Genomic DNA, 24,982 nt, shown 5'->3' on the forward strand with positions numbered 1-24,982 from the left:
GAAGGGACAAGACAAGTTGAGAAAATGTCAACTTTATGCAAATGACGAGCGACATTAGTGAGCGACTACCAATGAGAGCTCACGTCATCTGTCTCCAGGCAGGGTGAGTGTGAGATACAGGAGTCGACTCGAGTTTAGGCAAGTGAAAATTTTCTGTGAGCGATTTGTCTGTAACCAAATCCATGGATATGGCCTAATAAAATGATGGCATTCTAAGTGAGTTTGATTCATATATTGATATAACTTTCATCTTGTTTAATGATATGACACACTGAGCACTGCTGCATGTTATATAAAACACTCTCCCCTGCAGAATGTGCATTTTAGAAACAAAAGAACTGATTCCTTGTCAAATTTGAATGAGATCTTATTTTTATCAGCAGTATCATCTGTAATCAGCATTTCAAACACTACTATGGCCAGTTGTGGAGTCCACCAATAATGTTAGAGCGGCGTCAGCATTAGGAACGCCCACCAGTGACACAGTTCGCAAAGTCTAGCAACATGCCGCCCGCGGTGTGAATGGTGCTTTAAAGGTGAAGCAGCAACAAAACTGAGCATTTCTGAGGGTCAGAATGAGGGTGAAAAATGTTTTACAAATATATGACTTTAGTGCAAAAAAACTTTATTATATTACAAGTGAACCTCAAGTAACATATTAAAATAATAAAAAAGGCATGTCATTTCCCCTTTAAAATTAAGTGAAAATATCTGTCTTGGTGAGGTATTAATATAAACACAGTCTAAAGTGAAAAGCGGGACAAAAGCAGATTTGTATCAAAATATCGGATTTGAGGTGTAAATGCAGCCTAATAGACTTGCTGCTGTCTAGTGTGTGTGGTTTATATTAATCAAACTATAATAAGAACATTTGAAAACCACTCACTGCTTTTGGCTGGATAACTTTTACTAGAATGCTTGAAACTGCTATTTAAACTTAAAGCACTGTTATGTTCATTTTATCTTTTGTTCTTCGGTACAGACTGTTTACTTGTCTTGAATAATTACGTGATGACTTGAAACAATGTTCATATGAAAGCAAAATTATATCATAACTGAAATATCCAAATTATGCTGAATTTAATCGCAATCTAATCAGAATCAAAATGAGAGCTTGTGAATCAGAATCAAATCAAATCTGGAAATCTGTATCGATACCCAGCCCTCAAATGTGCACTTCTAAATTAATTGTTTGGAATCCAAACAATAGAAAAAAAGGTGAAGAAGAAAAAAAAGAGGCATTGGCAATTTTTGCAATGTTGCTTGCCGTTGTTTCATGCTGATTTACTGGAAATATTCTAAGTGAAAAGACTGATCATTGCAGTGCAACATTTCAGACGAGGTGTAAACAGGTCTTGAGTTGGATATGTTATGATCTGTGATGATTTCTCTCTTCTTCAGTGAAGTTATTTGAGGTGATTGAAACAGAGAAGACTCTGTATTTAATCATGGAATACGCCAGTGGAGGTGAGTGAGCTTAAGGAATAGAACATTTGCATTCACAGCACATTTGCATTGGAATAATCTAATTCTCTTATCTTATTTTCTCCTTTATTCTGTCTCTTCTTTTTCCTGTACTACCTCCTTTTTTTGTTTGTTTTTTTGCCTTTTGTCTTACTCTTTTTCATTTTCTACCCTATTGCTGTGTTCCGCTCTTTTTTTTATTTCCTAGGCGAGGTTTTTGATTACCTTGTTGCTCATGGAAGGATGAAAGAAAAGGAAGCGCGTGCCAAATTTAGACAGGTCAGTGCGAGTCCAAGTGTGTGAGTCATACTCTCACATGTACAGTATGGATGACAGTACATTTGTATATCTCTCTTTTTGTATGTGTGTGTGTGTGTGTGTGCACTCTAACTCTGGTGTGAATATGTGTGTGTATTACAGCTTAATTACTGATAAAAGTCAGGTCCCATGAGCAACCAGAAGGACACTATCACATATTAATACACTTTATAAAAACCATACCTTCTCTCTTTATCTGTATAGATTGTCTCAGCAGTGCAGTATTGCCATCAGAAGTGCATTGTACACAGAGATCTCAAGGTGAGAATGTGTTAATGTAGAGATCAACCAATATTTTTTTTTTTTTATGACCAATAGCAATTATCTTAAGTTAAAGTGTCCAATAACCGATATTCAGAACTGATGTTTTTTTATTATTGTTTTATTTCTGCTTTTTGATAAATAAGTAACATTTTGAGCAATTAAGCTTTTCCTCAAACCTAATATACCATTAAATAAAGTTATTCAGGGTAGCTTAAGTTGTGCTATTCCTTTTTATTTGCTGTACATTTTTACATTACTTTTGTGTGTTATTTTTGGATCCTGCACCAACATTTATTTGCTTTTGGATGTGTGCCATTTTTCATATTTTTATGTCTGCTTTTTGACACAACTTAATCAAGAACTCAATAAGAAGAGCTTTTCTATTTATGACAGTACATACAAAGTTTCACATGTAAATGCTAGACATTTTTACTTGAGAATGAATGAACAATGGTCTAATGCCATTGTTGTGAGTAATTCTTTTGGAGCCCACCAAATGGTGTCATTTATCTGTAAACTCGACCCAAAATAAAGAATGATAAATTATTAATTAGAAAAAATGTGAGGATCATTAAAAAATATTGGTGAAGCCAAATATCTATACACTTAGGGGCTTCTGTTACACACAGGGCCGGCGCTACCTATAGGCGAACTAGGCAGTTAGGGCCTCGGCCTTGGAGGCGGGGCCTCCAAATTATACGCATGCTTATCCACCAATCAAGAGCAGCAAAATACTATTGTATTTTTGTATTACCATTGGATATAACAATTGTCATTCACCTGTAGTTAAACCAATTAATATCACCGTTTACATGCGAGTCACTCCCAACCTCTGAAATTATGAATGAAGAGATTGTAGATGAATAAAATCCAACTTTTCTGCAAATTTATCTGATGGCGCCGAAGCGAACTCATCCTTCAGGGGCTGCTAAGCAGGCACGCAAAGAAAGTGCAGCTCGTGATTCAGGTATCATCTATTTTTGAGTGATTGTAATGTATTGTAAAAAATAAACTGATTCTAACGATCAGCGTCATTTTGAGATAGATCATTTGACGGTTATTTCCAGTTCAAAAGAGCGCGAGCGCCGTTGATGGACTGAATTCACTTCTGACACTTTGAATCCGAGCGTATGTTTCCCCCAATCGGGACATTCTAAAACGCTTAACGTGAAAAACGCTTAACGTGGCTTACTGCACTAAGATAGTGATATTAAAAGACCAAACTCAGTATACATCATATTAATAAACCATACTATGTATAAAAAAGTAAGATGAGTCCAAAATATGAACTCAACGCGTTTAATTACACGTTAAGCATTTTCTTCCCATAGAAAACCGTTATAAGAAAACACTTAACGTGGCTTACTGTACTAATACAGTGATATTGAAAGACCAAACTCAGTACACATCATATTAATAAATATGATTATATGATTATATAATATTTATATATATATATATATATATATATATATATATATATATATATATATATATGTGTGGAATAATATAATATATATTTTATAGTATATTAGTACAGTAAGCCACGTTAAGCGTTTTTCACGTTAAGCGTTTTAGAATGTCCCCTACAATCGATTTCCAGCCCTAGTCAGGAGCTGACTCGCAAAACACTACAGAAAAAGTCAAGTTTGTCAGTCAAAGAGCAAACGCACTATACTAAAGCATTGTTTATTATGTTTTAAAACAGTCTGTATATCTTCTAAAACGCAGATGTTTAGCTTACATTAACTGCTCTAGTCTATCATAATAGACTATAGACCATAATAGACTTCATTTTTTTTCGTTTTCCAATCATAAATACTGTTGCAATATTTATTGAAAATAAGTATGCAATCTTAAGCATATGAATAAGCACACAATTACAGTTGACGAAATTAATTTGTCTTTTCACTTCCACTAGCAGCTGATTTGTGTATCATGAGGTATTTCTCTACAATGCATACCTAATATGACTATATTTAGTGTATCAAAAACAAAACTGTTCATTATCCCAAATAGTGGGTTAGTGTGTTACCATGAATAAATTACTGAACAAATTACTGCAAAAAACTTCCTGACTGCTAAAAAAAAAAAAAAAAGATGACTTTTCAGATTTTTTTGTTTTTGTTTACGTTAATTAAAGTTACATTAATATGAACATTTAAGTAAAAATATAAAAATACTGATAACAGGTTTTGTATAAATAAAATGGTTAGGAATCATATTTGTTTTCAAGTCTTTTTTATTAAATGATGTTTTATTAACAAAGTTCGGGAGGAGCACATTCAGATAATCAACGAGATAAGAGGTATATATACTGCAGACTTAGCTCTGTTCATTGACAGTTTATCAGCATCCCTCCACCGCCCCCATCTCCTCACTTTGATTTTTAATAATCTCTTATTGGATGTAAACAACACAATCCAAAATACAATGCAATCCAATGTAATACTGTGTAAATCTGGCCAAAATTCAGAGCCTGGAGCCCTCCCCTGGACAGCATGCCAAATACGCATAATCTTTACTCTATTTAATTTGATGTAAGTGTGAACTCGTGAATTCTGAAAGGTGGAGGGGAGGAGGGCATGGCGGGGGGCCTCCAACATACATTTTGCCTAGGGCCTCCAAATGTCTAGAACCGGCCCTGGTTACACATGAACATGACCAGAACAGGAAGCTCTCCATTAAGATCATCCCTCAGTTGTGCTTTAATAGCTTGTATGTTGCCGTCATCAAAGTCCATTACAGAAGTTCAGGTGAAGGAAATATTCCTCTAAAACAGACATGCACATCAGCACACAATGTACTCTGAACCCTGGATCAGCTGACCTCCGTTCCGCTCCTTATTAAGATGAAAGAATCCCCCACCCCCCTCCCTTGGTACAAACTGTTCCCATGACAATACTCTGCCCACATAACTCATGTTGCCTTATTGGTCCAAAGTAACCATCATCACTCTTGAACTTTGGTGTTAGTCACTGTCTCCATGGTAGCATGACTTGTAAATGTCTCTTTTCATATTTAAATCATGTTTTCAAATAGCAGTTGATTTAATATGGGAAAAAAAGAAGTAGAAGGTATGCCTCCAATAAGATATAAAAGTGTGTGTGTGTAAATGTCCTAGGAATTGTCACACACACATGCTTGCTGTAACTGTGTAGATGAGCTGATTATTGTAATTCTCTTTTGACCCCCCCATTTGTTCGGACAGTTGCACACACATACAAACACTTTTAATTAAATACCTAATTAGGGACATAACACTTTTTTTTTATTGGACCATAAAAAAGCTACATTTCCTTAAGGGGTGCCTTTTGACCCATTGTACCCTATAATAGCTCCACTTTCAGGCATTTGTTCTGCTGATGCTTTATCCATTTCTTTGCTGGCTCTGTTGTCTGAGTAATATTTAACTCCGCAAACCGAGCCCAGTTAGCACCCCGCATCTGTTGCTAGGCAACACGGGCTCTCTGCGCGGCTAAAGTTGGTGTATTGACGTTGAGTGGCAGCACAGAGGGCGAGTCTCAACACACACATAAAAACACACATGCCCTATAGACTCAAGCGCACATACAAACGCATGAGAGAACTCATTAGGAAAGTTGGTAAACACCCTGGAGGAAGAGAAGGAAGGCATTTCTGATAGACAGACAGAGTGTTTGAAACTATACAGGGAAGTAGGGGGCATGTGCTTGTTGCTGATGACTGTAAATGCCATACGTTAACCCATACGTTTCTTATTCTACATATAAAGAGCTATCTCTCAAAGCTTTATCTCATTTCCAAAGGCTCTCTTTTAGTCTCTCCTTCATTTCCCCTTTTCCAACCACTATCACTGTTTCTCTCTTCTTCAGGCTGAGAACCTTTTACTGGATGCTGACATGAACATAAAGATTGCCGACTTTGGCTTCAGTAATGAGTTTACAGTGGGCAATAAGTTGGACACGTTCTGCGGAAGCCCCCCATACGCCGCCCCTGAACTCTTTCAGGGTAAAAAGTATGACGGGCCTGAGGTGGATGTGTGGAGTCTTGGGGTCATACTCTACACACTAGTCAGCGGCTCGCTGCCTTTCGATGGGCAGAACTTAAAGGTGAAGAAGAAAAAAGAGGCATTGGCAATTTTTGCAATGTTGCTTGCCGTTGTTTCATGCTGATTTACTTTTCAGCGTGTCGCATTGGTTTATGTCCCTCATTTTTACTGTGTCATTCATTGTTTCTGTCCTTCTCTTGCGTAGGAGTTGCGCGAGCGTGTGTTGAAGGGAAAGTACAGGATTCCCTTCTACATGTCCACAGACTGCGAGAACCTGCTGAAGAAATTTCTTATCCTCAACCCTACCAAGAGGGGGAGTTTGGAGGTACACTTGGTTTAGACGCATGCATAGGCCTAGATCTGATAGCTGACTGAAGACTAGAAGAGTGGTTCTCAACCAGGGGGACACTTCTTTGGGGGCCACAAGATGACATAAAATAATTTGTAATAATTAAATAATCTAACATAAAGGGATAGTTCACCCAAAAATTTATTCTCTCATCATTTACTCACCCTCATGCCATCCCAGATGTGTATGACTTTCTTCTGCTGAACACCAGCAAATAAAAGCAAATTTCAGCTCTGTAAGTCCATACAATGAAAGTGAATTGTGACCAAAATTTTGAAGCTCCTAAATGCACATAAAAGCAGCATAAAAGTAATCCATTAGATTCCAATGGTTAAATCTATGTCTTCAGAAGTGATATGATAGGTGTGGGTGAGAAACGGTTCAATATTGAAGTCCTTCTCATTTTGTTTTTGGTGATTTGCATTCATCATGCATATCAACTCCTACTGGGCAGGGAGGAGAATTTATGGTAAAAACTGATTTAAATATTGATCTGTTTCTCACCCACACCTATCATATCACTTCTGAAAACATTGATTTAACCACTGGAGATGTATGGATTACTTTCATGCTGCCTTTATGTGTTTTTTGGAGCTTACAAAAATTGTGGTCACCATTCACTTGCATTGCATGGACCTATAGAGCTGAAATATTCTTCTAAAAATCTTTGTTTGTGTTCAGCAGAAGAAAGTCATACACATCTGGGATGGCATGAGGGAATTTTCATTTTTTGTGAACCTATTCCTATTAAGGCATAGCTTTCTGTTAAATTCTCTTTAAAAATGCTTAAAATAAAATCAGGATTGTTAGTAATGGTAATAGTAATGGTACAGACATATTTCATATTGTAGAACAACTCCCATCAACAACTGTTTTTATGGAACAACACAGTTCTTGAAACTTCTGTAATACCAAAATTAATCATAATTTATTTGATTTTGTTAACCAAAAAAGTTTAAGCAAGCAGCGTTGGCATCATTACAGCAGAAGTACTGGAGGGAATATTTTTTGCTTACATGGTGGGGGTATTTGAAAATTGTCTTGGACAGGGGGCCTTGAGTTTGAAAAGGTTGGACTAGAAAGGACTACAATACAGACAATAAAACCTAAAAGGTTTGTCGTGAATAATAGTTTAGTGGACACTTACCCAAAGCAATTACAGCCTTTTCACGCTAAGTCTGAATTTTTGGCACAACGTTTTTAAATGATTGAACGATATGCAACTGGGTCATGTGTTTTGGTGGAAAATAAATAAAAAAAACATTTGTTTATATTTATTTTACTTTTTCTTTTGGCCAGTCTCTCCAAACACTTGTAAAGAAAACATGAGAGAAATTAGCAGATTCAAAATGGAGTTTACTTTTATGTTTATGAATATCTAGTTTACTTGGTGCCTGTAATAAAAAAGTGAAATGATTTCAATATATCTTGATATCTGAATGAAAGATTTCTTTCCACAATAGTGAATCTTTTCAAATTTTGACAAATCCAGTATTTTATTTTGTTTTTTTTTCTCCAAAAATGCTCATTGTAGCAACCCAGCTTTTAAACATGAAGTCTTGGTGTGTAAAAAATGTTTTGCAAAGTTTTGTGATTTTATTCACATCATAATTTGTGTGAACATGCCTTTACAGTGCATATATTGTTACAGAGACAGTCGCCCATGGAGCAGCCTTGGGTTAAGGCAAAGTAGTGACCGCTTATGAATTGCGTCCTGAAGAATTCAAATCAACAATCTTTTCCCTTACTAGCTCAAATCTTTAACCACCGTCTTCTATCACTGTCTCTCTCTCTTTCTTGCTTTTGGCTCAGCAGCAGATCATGAAGGATCGCTGGATGAATGTGGGTCATGAAGATGATGAGATGAAGCCCTACATCGAACCCCAACCTGACTACAAAGACCCCAGGAGATCAGGTGTGTTTTACACTCACACATTTAAAATAGTTCAGGTATATAGTGGAAAATCGATACATAAAGCATACTGATTTTTAAAATTTGAAGAAAATATGTGTAGGGTTAGTGTTTGAATTAGGGTTAGTTATAAGTACCCTTATATAAGAACAAAAGAATTCTAGAAGTCTATGGTATGTCCCCAGTTTTCAGCTAGTTTTTAAGTAAATGTGTGTGCGTTTCCATCTCAGATATAATGCTTCAGATGGGTTTTCTTCAAGAAGAGATCCAGAACTCCCTCATCAACCAAAAATACGATGAAATCATGGCAACCTACCTGCTGCTTGACTATAGGAATTCAGAGGTACACTCCTACATTCACGCCCATATAGACACTGCTAGCTAAATCTGATGATGAAACCGCTCCTTTGTAATCACACGTCTTTGAAAATTCTGACTCGTAGCTGGACGAAGGTGTCATCTTGTCGCTAAAACCACGCCCAGGAAGTGATCTCACAAACAGTAATGCCCCCTCTCCACCTCAAAAGGTACAGCGCAGCGTGTCGTCCACTCAGAAACCGGTCAGAAGGTCGACAGATCAGGGTGAGCTGACTGGCAGGTTTTGAGAATGAAGTCCCCTCGTAAACAGACTGCATCATAAACTTTCTATTGCTCTCTCATGCTTTCTCTTTCTTGTTCGTCCTCCTTTCTGCCTCGTAGGCTCGAAAAGGCCTCAGGGAGAAAACAAGTATACGGTGGAGGAAAGAAAAGGTTCAAGTAGCTCCACCAAAGTTTCACCCAGTCCTGTAATATCCAGTGAACGAAAAAAGAGTTCCACACCCTCAACTGTAAGTTTGTGTGTATTTATTGATGGCCTAATAATCACTGCCTTATAATATAATAATCATTGTTATGTTTTTACAAGAGGTCAGGGTTGGAAACAAGTCAATAATTAAGACTTCCATTTTTTTGCTGCAAAACATATAGTTACATCCTTAATTTTAACTAATTATTCTTATGTATTCCTGATGTATAGAAAATATTTTTTTTCTCAACTGATTACATGTACAGTATTTGTCTAAATACCGTCAAAACAATTAAAACAGCACCACAATGTTCACCGCTTTTTTTTTTAGATAACTTTATAAAGATAAAGATTGACATAAAAATGTGAATCTATTGATTATAATAATCATAACTAATAATAAACATGGGTATCAAGAGTTGTAGATATAATTACAGCTGTATGGTGCAAATGCAAAGCAAGTGAATGGTGATCAGCCCTTTGTAGCTCCAAAAATCACATAAAGGAATCATAAAAGTAATCCATATAACTCTCGTGGTTAATTCCATGTCTACAGAAGCTATATAATAGGTGTGGGTGAGGAACAGATCCAAATTTAATTCCTTTTTTACTCTAAATCTCCACTTTCACTTTTACATCTGAAACTGAAAGTTAATGTGGAGATTCAGAGTAAAAATGACTTAAATATTGTTCCATTTCTCAACTAGGAGTCTTATGGATTACTGGCCAGCCCACAAGTAACTTATTTTATTTACTCGCTAAAGCCCATTTTTAATTACATTTGGGGCTTGGTGTGTGTTCATTTTGGACCCTGACATTAGGGCAATTTGAAGTTGTCAACAATACTAATAACTCCAGAAGGGCACGATGTGAGTTCAGAGAACATGTTATTACATTATGGATGGAAGAAGCTTCATGACTTAATAGCAGGCTAGTTTTTAAACATCTTAACTACTGCTTCTTTTCTCAGTCACACGGAGGTGCACTGGAAAGCCGGTCGCCTGCCACATGATATTTGTTGAGGAGCAGATGGCCAGGAGGGCTTGCCCAGTGTTGAAATGTACTCTCTGACCGAGGGATGTTTGGGACTGCCAGAGCTCATGGCTTCTGCTCATTTCTGTGAAAATGCTACAGAAACTGCTATTTTGGGCTAATTGGCATCACATCAAATCAAAGCGGGAGACATCTGTAGATCACTTGTTTCTTTTGGCCTCAAAACAAAGTGCAAAGCGTTGGCATCAGGTGTAGCTCTTACTGTATTTTACCACAACTTTTTTGACAGAGCAAACATTTTCACACCTTGAGTAATGGACAATATTAATTTTTAGTTCGTCATTAAACATTCACCAAGGGTTTGTAATAGGTTTTTTTTTTGGCCATATGAGGTGTTTGCTGATTAAGGGTGCGTCATAAAGTTGTCCAACAACCAACTAGTTGATTTAGTGAGGTATACAAGTTTATCTCGATTTTTCCTCATGCATTTGTGACCTGCTCCATCAGTTTGAGTCACATAGACCCAGAATCACATTTTGAGATTTATACACCAAGTAAAAAGGAAGGCCTCTGCTCAGCTCAATGATAAAATGTTTCTTTCAATTCCAAACCGTTGCCGAGATATAATCAATAAGATGGCTGTCATAAAACTTTGCTTTTGATAAAATGCACTCTAAAGATTTTCCAAACAATTTCCAGACATTATTTTAAGAGTTGTAAGATTTATTTCAGCACCCATTAAATAATTAAGACATGAATAACAGTTTAAGTAAAAATGAAATATAAAGCAGGGACACTGCAATTGCGTGTTCAGTGTGCACATGTGCATTTTATTTCATTCAATGTCTATATAACATCAATGCAGGCACACAAATCATACTTAAAACATATACTTGTAATTATACTTAGCCATGCACCTGCACACACGCAGCACAAACCTCACTGCTATTAATGGAGTTTATGCATCCACCAGCACAAGAGCCCCAAAATACCCTGAAATGAGTTGTCGCATCTCTGACAGTGATAGTATTTAAAATTTAAGCAATAGACTCCTCAAGAGCTAATTTTTTCAAGCTACAGTGAGCATTATATAAATTTCCTAAGGTAAATGTACCATTAGGTAAAAGTTGTTGGTATCTTTGATGTCTTCATGCAGTTTAAATACTGATTCTCCGATTGCATGAGAGATGATCATTACAACTAGTTGCATTATATTTTTTAACACCCCCTCTCATGTTTATTCATGTTTTTTTTTTCTTGCTACAATTTGTAGTAAAAGGGGTGATTGAAGGAAGGTAAGATGTGATTTTGAATTGATGGCAGCTATAGTGACATGTTTTGAAAGCTAAGACTTTGTATGATCAAAAACAATGAAAACCCTAAACCATAAAAATCTAATTTGTGATCAAATTTAATTTTTTCCAAAAACGCCCTATTTTTGACTCCTATCTTATTTTGATGGAGCATGTCTTATTTTTATATTTATAGCAACAAAGCTTTGATTAGTGTGCTGTGCTTTGCACAAAAACCTTCTCTGAGATGTCTTTATAATTCATCCCCTTTAAAGCATATCCTAAATGCTACAGCCATACACATTCAGATGGATGTCTTTGGCCATTGCATTACATCTACAGTGTCTCAGCATGAGCATTGTGTTTCTAAAATGCTGTGTCTTAAAGTTCAAATGAATCTTTTTAATGCTTTCATTGCACTTCATCTAGATGTTTTTTAACACAAGGACACTCTAAGAAACATCCAATTGGGATCAGGTGAACCTGAAATCAGCCTAATTATTCTATGCTTCAAGACCAGTTAGTCTTTCAGCCAACATGCTGACTTGGTAAAGTTGGAAGTAAATATGTTTTACAACATGCCTAGTGCTGACTGCTTTGACTGACTTGAATAGCTGAAAGTTATTTGAGTATAGTTTGATACTTTGATTTCTTTTGATTGTAACATTGTAGGAATCTGTGTTTATGATTTCAGAATAGTATCCTGTCCACGGGAACAAGCCGTAGCAGAACATCACCCCTATCCGAGAGAGCTACTCTGGGAGTCCATAACGGCAAAGACAGGTACATTCAAAACACATACTATTTTACAACAAATTCCAGTGTATCTCCATGTACAGCAACCTCACACATAGAGGCACAGTTAATTCTTCTAGAGGAGTTGATCACTAACAAAATCAATCCCCACACATCCCCACACACACAGTCAATCTAATTCCTTCTCCTCTTGCTCTGCGCTGTTGGTTGTTACCTGCATGGACTTGGAGTCCAGTCTGGCAGCTTTTGATCCCTAGAAAGGAAGTCTGCCAGATAGGCAAGCATCACCCTGGAATTGGACCGGATTAGTGACGGCTCTTTGAGTTATAGAGTAGCATCTCATTCAAACTCACACACAAACATAAACTTATTAAAACACTTGAACAAAAGTCTATCCCATGCAAAACCTTTAAAATGCCTTAAATGGTGTAAATCCAACACACAAATACACACACACACACACACACACGTGTATAGTGCTGTCTTTGCTGGCATAACACTAATAGCCTCATGCACTATGCATCTCAGCCTCATATAATCTTCTCCACTGTCCCCATTCTCTAACCAAATCCACACTGTTATTGCCACATAATAAAAATCAGTCATCGCTTTTCTTCCTCTGGTCTTCGACACTTACCGTCTGTCCATCACCATTATAACTCTCCAGCATTCACACACTCAGGATACATGCATATGCTTACATTCCACACACATAAGTGGACTGTGTAATGACTGTATCCATTATGCATAACAATATGCATGACATGTCTTTTTAAAAGCAGAGATAGAGCTTTCTGCCCACTGTAGTCATGTTGCACCAAGATTATCTCTTTTAAGGATGCTGTGTTGAATGTTGACCATTAGCATACAAACTATCATGACCGTACTGACTAAAGTGCTTTAAGTGTGGTCATGAGTTATTTAACAGTAGTCATTTATATACTGTAAGTAGTAGTATACAGTAAATTGTGTTACTAAATTTAGCATAAACTGATATGGGACAGATCTGTGGGAATTCGGACTCCTTAAATGTGCACTTTGTTCTGTGGAGACATCAAGTGCAGATTCCAGTGTGATAAGCTCTATCCTGTTGGTCATGATGTAGGCCTGTTCACACTAGTCCAAGTTTTAGGTTAAAAAAAAAACCTGGATGACAAGATTGAAATGTGAAACAATGCATCTCTATGAATTTATTCGTATTGACATGTGTGAAAAAGTTTCCATTATTTTGAAAAAATTATTTGTGGAAGTAAGGCTTTAATTTTTCCATTGGTGTCATTCGGACATTTAAGCCTATTATTGAAAACGGCTTTTAGAAATGGTAAGTTTTAATTATGAAAAAAGAGAGAGCTTTAAACCTAGTAGTAATTTTTGGAAAATGTACTTAATGAAATATTTTAAACAATAAATGTGTTTTTACATGGATGATTAAAAAATGTATGTGCTTAAAATGTAATTATTGGCTTAATTATTTAGTGATTTAATTATTTAATTTTGAGTGCTTTGGTCCTCCAAATAAATTGGCCAGGCTAATTAATCGGCCAATGTTTGGTAATTTTGAGATTATCATCCTTGGCCAATAACCATGCCTGCTTGGCTGATTAACAGTTTACCCCTTGTCAATTCCAAAATCTGATAGCACTTTTTTTGCACTTTATTTATTTTTATAATTTTTGTATATCGGTATTTCGGACATTCTGCTCTCTAGATATCTGCATTAGTGTCGGTTATTGAAAAACACATATTGGTCAATAGCTTGTATTTGTAGCAATATTGAGTGTCACAATGACGAAGTGCATTTTTTAAGATAATGATGAAAGTTTGACTTCGTACTCTGTGTGAATAGTTTTGATGTAGAGTTTTTTATGGAGAATCATTCTACAATGATTGCATCGGACTTAGTGTGAACAAGCCTTTAACTGTATTCATTCAAGAGCTGTGCTGTACTGCTGTGGTTCTCCATGTGTGGATACTGCCATGCAAAGGCAAAACACCGTTATAACACAATTTGTCAATTATCTATAAGTTATAATCAAAATCAAGTCTCTTAGACTACAATCTGTTTTATGACAAATAGGCTTGACTTGGCTGGTCTAATTCAGAGAAAATAGAGTAAGACTCATTTATAACCCACTTTAGGAGGGACAAACAGACATTTTTTAAGCCATTTTACTAAATTCTTGGCATATTTACTGCGTTTGTCTTTGTTGGGCAGTATACATGTAAGTGAATATGATTTAAGAGTTCTAACCTTTTGTTTTCTAAATGCTCCTGTATGTTTTGTTGATTGGCTTCTATGTTTTCTTATGACCTTATCTGAAGGCATTCAGCAGTTTGTCTGATTTAAAATTCCCCCACTCATCTCTCCTCCTTGAAGATCTCTCTCTCTCTCTCTCTCTCTCTCTCTCTCTCTCTTTCCCATTTGTTTTTCTTCTCTGTGTGTGTGTGTGTGTGAGAGAGTGAGAGTGTGAATGTATAGTTTTAAATGGATTAGGTTGGCTTGTGATGGAGTCGTCTGTAATAGGCTTATCCTCTCTCTGCAACATAGCAAGGTGATAGCATGTTATTTCTCCACCACAAGCTCAACTAATCCCTGCATAGTGGCATGTGGGTGTGTGTGTGCATTTCTTTTGTGCTTTTCTGTGAAATCAGCACTCTGTTTGACCTCCTTCTCTCTTTTTCTTTCTCTCACTAGTACCACTCACCACTGTCTCTCCCTTTAGATGCCCAGACACATCGCTCTCCTTTGTGTTTGTGTCATCTATCTGTCTGTCTGTCTGTCCGTCCATCTGTCTGTCTGTCTCTCTGAATAGAGTCTTGCGGTCTCTCATCATCGCTCTTTCTAAATTGTGCTGAAGTGTGTTCTAATGGAATGCTTCTCCCTCCCTCACCACCTCCACACATACAAACACACTTGTGTCTATGTGTGTGTCGGTTTGTGCGTGTGTGTGTGTGAGGAGGGGACGCTGCCACTCTCTCTCTCTCCCCTCAGCCTAAGCACCCCCGGGTCCCGTGCCTCCACGGCCTCGGCCGGCGCCGTGCTCTCATCATCCTCTTCCTCACGCACCCGTCATTACAAGTCACACTCCACATCTGCCCATCCCTGCCCCGCAGACCTGCACACACACGGGCCCAGGCAAGTCCCCACACTGCCACAGAGAGAACCAAACAGGAAAAAAAATGATGTCCACTACTGAACAATGTCACATATAGTGATCAAATCTGTTAACTGTAAATTTTCTCGGGGGTCTGAGGAGGGCTAAATGGGGTTCTTGCATCCTAAGAGATGGTTTACATGGCAGGAAAGGCCAGGGAGTGACCGTAGTCTAAAGAGAATCAACACGGGAAGATTGTTCTACAAAACAAATGGTTGATATCCCTGCCGACAAGACCAGCATATACAGTAGGATGTATTTTGGATGGCGATCCCCAGCATGGAACACTGGTGTGCTGGCGTCCTCACCGGGCTTTTTGGCTTGCTTTTAAAGGAAAAGTTCACCCAAAAATCAAAATTCTGTCATTATTTGCTCCTCATGTTGTTCCAAACCTGTATGACTTTATTTCTTATGCAGAAAACCAAAAAACAGATTTTTTTAACTCATGTCTCAGTCCGTCTTTTAAGTACAATGGCATTGGATGAAGCTTAAAAAAGGAAAGAACAAGCTTTACTCATGCACTTGAGCATGAAACGGACGTCAATTTTCATTGAAAAATTAGTAGTTCCTCAACCAAAACTGATGCACAAGTTGCATGGACTATTTTTATGATACTTTTGGGTACTTTTTTACCGCCATCACTTTGAAAAGATGGACCATGATATTCATTAAAGGTGTCATGACATACCTTTTTTATTATTTTAGTATGTTCCTTGTAGTTCACGCATTAGTAAAGTTTTTTAAGTAAAGTCATATATTTGTAAAACGTGATCATTTTCCACCCTCAATTTGACCCTTTGTCAGAAATGCTCTGTTTTACTGCTGCTTCTCCTTTAAGACTTGCACTTGACTACCCTGCTCTCTTCCTTGCCATGTCACTGCTACTGGGCCGGGCTATGGAAGTGATAAAGTAAAGTAGGCATCGTCGTTGTTGTGTTGTTGTGGAGGAAGTCAGATGCAGATGTCATCCACAGTTTGACATTACAATGTGGAGGAAGTACACCATGATTTGTTTTGGCAACTTCTTTCAACAAATGCTCTTTTTGCAGTGATGAGGAAGTGTTGAGTTCTGAAACTTACAGTAAGCTTTTTAGTACGGTGAACAAAGATCAAGGAAAATGTGATCACTAATTTCATGACCCCGTTAAAACACCTCCCTTTGTCTTCCACCATGAGAAAGTAAGTCATTTAGGGTTGGAACAATATACGGGTGAGTAAATAATGACAGAATGTCCATTTTCGGGTGAACTGTTCTTTTAACCAGCAAGACTGACTTGGTCAATCAGCTTCACCACAAAGACCATGCAATAACCATCATAAACCAGACTGGACCGTCATGCAAGTATACACTGATCTTTTCAGCAGAAATTTTGCGAACAGGGGTATGATATAGTAATATTTGTTATTACAGAGTAATGCTCTTTATGGGTCACTGCACTTGTTTAGAGGGGACATGAATGGTGCTATGACCCTTGGGAATGGGGAAGTTATGTTGATGACAGATATTTTCTTCATTATTACATAATGGCCATATCCAGGAATTCTGGGCCCCCTTGAATGTATATTGCTCTGGGTCCCTTAAGTCAATATTTTGGAGTTGTTGTAGGCCCACCTGCAACTTTAGGCCCCCTAGAATCATTCCCACCTTTTATCCCAATAGCGACGGCCCTGATGACCATGTGTATAGGCACTGTGGCCAAATCTGCCACCCTTCTGTGTCACCAAACTTTTCAGATAACATCCCACTGCTAGCAAAACATGGGCCATATTTTATGATCAAATGGCTCATCCAGGGGCCGTTTCTAAAAACGATAGTTCACCCAAAAATTTTAATTCTGTCGTCGTTTACATTCCAAACACATATGACTATCTTCCTTGGAACAGAAGAGCGGAAATTCTGAAGAATGATGACTTTTTTCCATACAATGAATGTGAATTGTCACTGAGACTGTAAGTCCCTAGCATTCTGCCTAACATCTACTTTTTCCATTGAAGAAAGTCATACTGGTTTGGAACAACTTGAGGGTGAGTTAATGGCAACATTTTCATTTTTGGGTGAACTATCCCTTTAACTAAGCACATGCGTTTAGGGGCCATTACCTAGCCAAGGTTGAGCCCTGAAGCTTGTGGAGTTTGAGTCCGACTCGCATCATTACTCCGTCATGTTTCACCTTCCTCTCACCATCATTTCCTGTCTTCTCTCAACTGTCGTTATGAATTAAAGTGACAAAAATCTTAAATTAATAACATGCACACTTAACACTGGTCACACAATGGACTGCAGCTAGGGTAACATGGAGTGTGAATGGTTCAAGTCTGCCTGTTAATGCTGCTGTAAGTGAATAGGTGGTCTGTTGCATGCTTTGAACTGAGTGTCTTCCGATCGTGGTTCGGGACCATTGAGAGAAGGTACTGCTGCTCTTTTACATTGCCTCTCTCACTCCTATGTGCTTCTCTTCCCCCTGTGTACCGTTTCCCCTCTAAAGTGAAACCGGATCTCAGTGCAAGGGCCAAATATACAAATCTGTACGCTTTATATATGAGTAAGAGTGTGAGGGGCCATGTAGAGCTCATAGTGTGGCTCATTGTGTCTCAAGGACCTTTCATATGACTCACGTCAAGGCTCCAATGCACCTCTTAAAACAAGCTTAATTCTTCACCTTGACCTCCACAAGAAATCTTAGCAGATAGCCTCACGTAAAGTGAGTTTTTAGGAGCTAAGAACAAACAAAGGTCCTGCCGATTGCTTTGATGCATCGCAGAAAGAAAGAAAAACTTGTCAAGCGTGGGTTAAGTAAACTTTACTGTCTTGGGATGTTCGAGATGCTGTGTCTTACAAGTCGATGCACCTATATACATAATGGACAAGTCCTGCTACTTGTTTTGATTTTTGCACCAGCACCGCCCACATGATATGTCATGTAAATTGTCCAGTTATCATTGACCGCACTTCGAAAGGTCAGCTTCAAATGGGGTCAAAGATTAAATTGTTTTAATGCTTGACCTGCGTGCAATGTTGACCTGAGTTCAATGCATTGGAGAACATAGATGTTGAGGTATGTAAAAAGGTCTTGACTTTGACACCATGGATTCGTGTGGTTTGCCACTGTGGAAATATCTGCTGCAAGAGACACAAAATACAGATGATGCCAAAGCCATATATAGAATCAGTGCACAATATCCCACCATGCATAATTCATGTGTTCTGACATGCATCATAAGTGCAGATGTGTTTTCACAGTGGGTTTGGTTCTTGTGCTACTGCACATATTTGCTCCACATATGTTTACATGTTATTCTTCCATGTAAACATATGAACACATCTGAATATGTGCAGTGGAGCTGGACGTGAGCATTTTATATCTTGTATACTATGTTTTTACCGTGAGAATATCTATGTCTCTTGCTTAGGTGTTTGTGTGTGTTAGCTTGTACAGGTCAGAATTTGTAGATGAGGTTTTACCCAAATCTGTCTCAGAATATCTTTATCTCGTGGTACAATGTTCAAATTTGCCACTCTCTTAGTGATTCAGGCCCCTGCCTCCACGTTTTTCCCACCTTGAAATTTTAATGATGACCTGCTGAAAATGTTCCTGTTGAATTTGTAATAAGCATATTTTTTGAAGAGGATGTGAAAAGGGTTATTTTAGGATCTGCAAAATGTAAGTGATAATGGATTGGCAAAAATAATCAAAAAAATCATGCACATTTGAGGTGAAACAGAAAGAGATTTATTTGAAATGTAATGTAATGGTATATGATGATCCCCAGTTTAATCCCCAAACCAACAAATGTGTTTTGTTGTTAACTAAAAAAAAAAATCACTCTCTAGATGCAAACCAGTGTGTAGTACCTTGTGAAATCAGGAGCTACAAAAAACTGTCCATAAGTGTAATGTAAATCTGGTTTCTGTGCAAAGAGCAGTTCAGATCACCAAATTGATGCCCTACGCAGAGTTCTAGCTGGAACATTTGTGTGATATGAGCGCAAAGCGATCGTCTGTGTTCCGCAACTGGTTTCGGGTCCTTGAATAACAAATATTGTGCAAGTAAGGGCAGCCGGTGGACTTTCTGGTGCCCTCCTAGGGTAAGAGTTTTGGAAGTTGGTGCCCTATGCAGACTGCGTTGTCTGCTGATAGGGAGCAGTGGTACTGATACTTTGTCACTTCATTATACTTCACTTCACTTTACAATCACTTTATGTATCGTTTTGCTATCCGATTGGGTCTGCACATTCCATTAACACTTGGCCACATCATTCTGCAAAACACATGTAAATCTGATATACTGTTCCTGCACTATATGCAAATATAACAGAGTTCACCTCCGTGGCGATGTTATTTGCCAATTTTTGCAGCAATTGATGTGGCTCATAAAACTTGAAAAAAAGCAGCCAGCTAAAATTGCATTGAGGATTGCCATACAAAAGGCAACAGCTGTTATATTTTTGTCATCTTAAGGTAAAAGTATTGGTCGGTTTTCTGTGTGCCAGAACTTCTCAAACACAGTGCTTATGATGCAGATTTCTTCATCAGTTTGCTGACTGTCCAAATGCAGCACCGTTTTTCTAGACACACAGTCCACATCTGTGCTTGCAATTGACTGTGCTAAAGAGTATCACACAAACAGTCATAATGCGCATGCATCAAACAGGTTAATATGGGCTCAGAGTCAAAAAGGTATACTTTGAAATGCTGAGTGCTCGACTGCTGAAAGTATACTCAAATCTTTAGGACTCCCAAACTTCCATATGCTGAAATGGTTTTGAGAAGAGTTTACATATAACACTTGGTCGAGTCATGTCTTGTATGCATCTCAAACCACCTTATTAGATGCAAACGGCTTATGAAAAATGTTCTCTGGATACAAGTACAGCTCCTATCTACTTAAATGGGGAAAGACCAAAAATCTCTGAAATGGCTGGTGAAGATTGAGCAAAATAACATATTTTAAAGCAGCCATAAAATCCGACAACAATCGTATTATCAATTTTCCATATTTAGCTCAGATCAAGCAACAAAAGGCTGCTCTAGCTAATGTGCACACATTCTCTATAACAACTGACAGTTGACGTCTCTATCAAAAAGGTGATTGACTCATTTAACTGTAAGCTTGACTTTAATTTCTTCAGCCGCCATTGTTAACGTTACAATTTTTTCCGTTCATAAGTATACCAGTGACTAGTCTCATCCTATAATGTCTCTGAATTGAACCAATGTAAATACCCCATTCTAAGACCATCAGGGTCCGGCACACTTCACTGCCTTGTTGAAGTGGTTGGAGACTGTTTTGTTATCTAGCTTTGGCAGGGTCAGTTAACGAAGTCATGTGACCTCCCTGGCTGTGCTTGTGCCAGTTGGCACCTGTTCTTGGCAATGTTCTACAACACTGGTTGGCACTTAAACAGATGTTGGCATGGACATGACATGGTTAGGTGAGATTTTCTCACTGTGCAGAAAAGGACAGCTATGGGAGGAGGTTTGCCATTTCAATAAACATACTAGGACACACACATGCAGTGAGTAGGTTTCACAAAGAGCTCTGTGTATTTTAGTGTTTATATGTCCGTGTGAGAGCGAGATTAAGTGGATTAAATGTCTATGGATTGGTTCAGAGATATGATATGATGTTCTCTGCAGTCGAGTTTTTTTATTATTTGGAGATTACATAACATATGTTTCTGGAGCACTGCAAGAGTCAAAGCGGTGCTTATGATATCATAAAGCAACCAAATGATCTGCGTGTATCTACTATGATAAAATCTGGGGAAACTTTATATACTGTATAAGAATTTTAATTATGGAGATTGTTTTGTGAATGTATAAATTTAGTATTTTTCTCAAATAAATTTTATGATGACGCTCCTTTGAAAACATTTTGCCTTTAACCCTCTGGGGTCTGAGGGTGTTTTGGGCCCTGGAGAAGTTTTGACATGCCTTGACATTTGTGCTTTTTTCAGTTGCTTAAAAACACATTAATGGCTAAAGCCTGATAACACTGTATTCAGCCCAAACTGGGCTACAATAATATGTGAGCAACATGTATGTACAGGTTTGTATTTTTGAGAAAACGTTTATGCTTGGTTTTTGAAAAAACAATTTTTTTAAGTAATTGAAATAAGGCCATATAACACATACTAAACATTTGTCCACAAGCCTTTTGAGAACTGGATCTTGTAGCCTAGAGTTACAAAATGATGTGAAAACCATCCTGATCACTCATTCATACAAAACAATATAGTAATTGAACTTTTGTAAGACACTTTTAGTGTTGAAAGGTCATATGCGAGGAGGCGTGAACTATCATGAATATTGAGGTTATTTACACCTGAGGAGACAAAAGACCCCTCCTCTGGGCCCATCACTGAGGAATGTGACAGAAAGAAAATGAATGTGAGGAGACTTAATGATCAAAATCAAGTTTTAAGTTAAAAGAAGTAATCTGACTATATATTTTCTTTACATAAAGATTTAATTTTAGACCTACACTACCATTTAAAAGAAGTCTCTTCTGCTCACCAAGACGGCAATTATTTGATCCAAAATACAGTAAAACCTACTGAATGTAATGATGCCACAAGAGGGTTAAACTCCCATCATTTGTGGCCATTCTTTCAGCAAATATACATTTTGAAAATCTCCCATGTCCCTGCCAAATAATTTATTTGTTTATTTATTTGTATAACTTTTTAAATTAAAAATGTAATTCATTTCAAATACATTTTTATTAAAATGTATATATATATATATATATATATATATATATATATATATATATATATATTTTTTTTTTTTTTTTTTTAATAAAAGGAAATGTAACATTTCTGCATTGTTTATATTTGATGCCGATCCTGCCATTTTCTCATCATTGTCCTTTTAATTTTGTTTGGGGGAAAATTGCTTTGTCACAGTGATCCACCACAAAGAGCACCTGGTGCCTCCCCCTCAGCCCACAACATCAGCAGCGCAGCTGGGACGGACCATACCAACTTCCCAAGAGGGGTGCCAACACGCAACACCTTCCACCTCGGCCAGCAGAGGGGCGCACGGGACCAACAGGGTTCTCCGTACCACGGATCCCCTGCCTCCCCTTCCCTCTCACACGGCAACAGTCAACAGCGACGACCTGTGCCTTCCGGCATCTTCAGCAAGTTCACATCCAAGTTTGTGCGCAGGTGAGAGACACAAAGAGAGCTTCGTGAACCAATAGATAGACAAGCTGTAGAGGCTGGTGGAGGAGTGACAGTGAAAGCCAGTGCTGATTATAGAAGGTGTTTCTGGCACAAGAAGTGTGGCTGAGAGCTGTGGTGTGAGGATGAGTGTGATGAATCTTGTATATTTTGGGAATTAATAGATGGAAGGATTGGGTGGTGATAAAAGAAGAGGAGAGAGAAAGGGACTTGTTAAATGAAAAAAGGAAGACAACCACCTGACACATTCTCACACCTTTGCTTCCTGCTCAGGCTTAGCTGTGCTGTGTGTGTGTGTGTGTGTGTGTGTGTGTGTGCGCGTGCACGTGTTGCTTATTTCATAGGTGTCTGTCATTACACTGAATTAGACAGTGAAAACAGTCTATTTGACTATTTGTCCATCTGTTAACAAAGAACTTTTAGCTTTATCCTTGCAAAGTGCTCTACCTCTCCGGCAGAAACTCTGCACATGACGACACATGCATGCACACTGTTCATCAGTGTTTGATGTTATCGTCACATGTTCTCACCCACAAGTTCAGGCATTTATTAGGTGATCAGTGTGCTGTCAGTGCCATCTCATTTGTGCACATGCATATTTCTCATCAGTTTCATCATCTCTAGATTCAAGTTCCAGCACATGCTCTCTCAACACATTTCTACCTTTCCCGCACCTCTGTGGTGACGGTATCCTTGGTAACAGCTGAGGTATTGCATTCCCCTGCTCTATAAATACTTGTTAAGGGGACACCTTGGCGCTAACTCACTAGTATTGGTCTTTACAAAAAAAAATAAAAATCTTATGTTTAAAATTACTGTAGCACAATATCAAATTTCCTTGAACAATTTACATTTTGTTATATGGTTCAATTTTAACAGCATGTCAGTTTAAACACAAAACTAGAAAACTCACTAAAACATTTTGAGGAACATTCATCTCATGTAACATCTCATATTTCAAAAGGAAAGAGTGAAATGGCAGATGCCATTCTCTCAACACCTCTTTTTGTGTCTGTATGCCTCTTGTCTGTTTTTATGTCCTTTAGTGTGTTCATGTCAGTGTGGGAATGGTTTAGCATGCCGTAGAGTTGTGTTAAAGTCAACATGAAATCGCATTCACAACCCTTACAGTGTGTTGAAAAGTATTTGCCCCTTCCTGATTTCTTTTTGTTTTTGTGCATTTTTCATACTAAATTGATGTAGGTCTTCAAACGAGATATAACATAAAACAAAGGCAACCTGAGTAAACACTTGAAGCAAAAATGTTATCCAATACCTATATCACCCATGTGAAATACTAACTGCCCCCTTAAACTTAATAGCTGTTTGTGCCACTTTAGCAGTAAAAACTGCAACCAAGCGCTTCCAATAACTGGAGATCAGTCAGTTTCAATGCTGTGGTGAAATTTTTTCCCACTCTTCACAGAACTGCTTTATTTCAGCCACGTTGGAGGGTTTTCGAGTATGAACTACACGTTTAAGTTCCTGCCACAGCATCTCAATCAGGTTCAAGTCAGGACTTTGACTAGGACACTTCAAAACATTAATTTAGCTTCTTTTGAGCCATTCAGAGATAGACTTACTCCTATGCTTTGGATCATTGTCTTACTGCGTAATCCAGTTTCTTTGAGCTTCAACTCACGGACAGATGACCGGACATTCGCCTTTAGGATTTTCTGGTAGAGAGCAGAATTCATGTTTCCCTCAATTATTGCAAGTCACCCTGCCCTGAAACAGCAAAGCATCCCCACACTATCACACTACCACCACCATACTTCACCGTAGGTATGATGATCTTTTTGTGGAATTCTGTGTGTGATTTACGTCAGATGTAACGAGACCTCTGTCTTCCAAACAGTTCCACTTTCAACTCATCAGTCCACAGAACATTCTCCCAAAAGCTTTGAGGATCATCAAGGTGTGTTTTGGCAAAATTTAGATGAGCCTTAATGTTCTTCTTGGTTAGCAATAGATAGTGATAGACAGATTTCTGATAGTGTAGTCATGAACAGAGACCCAAAAAATAAAACCAAGCTTATACAATCTAGAGGGGATCCAATAGAATCTATGTAAAATCTTGAATTGCATAAGGCAAACCCTTGCCTCTAATAATGCACTGATGCCTCATGACCTTTTCCAAAAGCATTAATCACCTCTCCCAGAGTATCTGCCACTTTAGGGGGGGTGTATGCTATTCCCAAAAACAATACAGAGCAGGTGGCGCAGCTGTAAACATTTTAAACCAAATTTTTAAAAGATCTCAACACACCATTCTCATAAAGGTCACCAAGTGTAGTGACCCCCTCACAATTCACTCTGACCAGCAGAAAGGGTACTTATTAATACATAATTTAGTGTTCAGCCATATGCTTGAGGCAACATTTAAATCAATGTCCGAATTAAACACACTGGACACTTTTGTCCATACCGAGTGCAAATGTGACATAACGAGGTGTAACTTAACCTCTCCGGTTAGT

The 24,982-nt window shown here is 38.0% G+C and overlaps 1 protein-coding gene across 6 annotated transcripts in view; it reads left to right on the forward strand.

Moving 5' to 3' along the window:
* Window positions 1–24,982, forward strand: part of mark2b (MAP/microtubule affinity-regulating kinase 2b) — a 77,876-nt gene that overhangs the window by 38,538 nt on the left and 14,356 nt on the right. For 5 of the 6 annotated variants that reach the window (XM_052134754.1, XM_052134836.1, XM_052134915.1 and 2 more), the window contains exons 5-16: window positions 1,402–1,467; window positions 1,673–1,743; window positions 1,987–2,043; window positions 5,901–6,137; window positions 6,282–6,401; window positions 8,241–8,340; window positions 8,568–8,680; window positions 8,781–8,919; window positions 9,037–9,164; window positions 12,101–12,189; window positions 15,155–15,298; window positions 22,227–22,490. In XM_052134754.1, the coding sequence (XP_051990714.1) occupies window positions 1,402–1,467; window positions 1,673–1,743; window positions 1,987–2,043; window positions 5,901–6,137; window positions 6,282–6,401; window positions 8,241–8,340; window positions 8,568–8,680; window positions 8,781–8,919; window positions 9,037–9,164; window positions 12,101–12,189; window positions 15,155–15,298; window positions 22,227–22,490 (1,528 nt within the window). The remainder of the gene's footprint in view (window positions 1–1,401; window positions 1,468–1,672; window positions 1,744–1,986; window positions 2,044–5,900; window positions 6,138–6,281; window positions 6,402–8,240; window positions 8,341–8,567; window positions 8,681–8,780; window positions 8,920–9,036; window positions 9,165–12,100; window positions 12,190–15,154; window positions 15,299–22,226; window positions 22,491–24,982) is intronic. The other variant, XM_052135103.1, reaches the window with a different exon arrangement.

This window comes from Xyrauchen texanus, chromosome 1, assembly GCF_025860055.1.
Source record: "Xyrauchen texanus isolate HMW12.3.18 chromosome 1, RBS_HiC_50CHRs, whole genome shotgun sequence".
Classification (NCBI taxonomy): Eukaryota; Metazoa; Chordata; class Actinopteri; order Cypriniformes; family Catostomidae; genus Xyrauchen; species Xyrauchen texanus.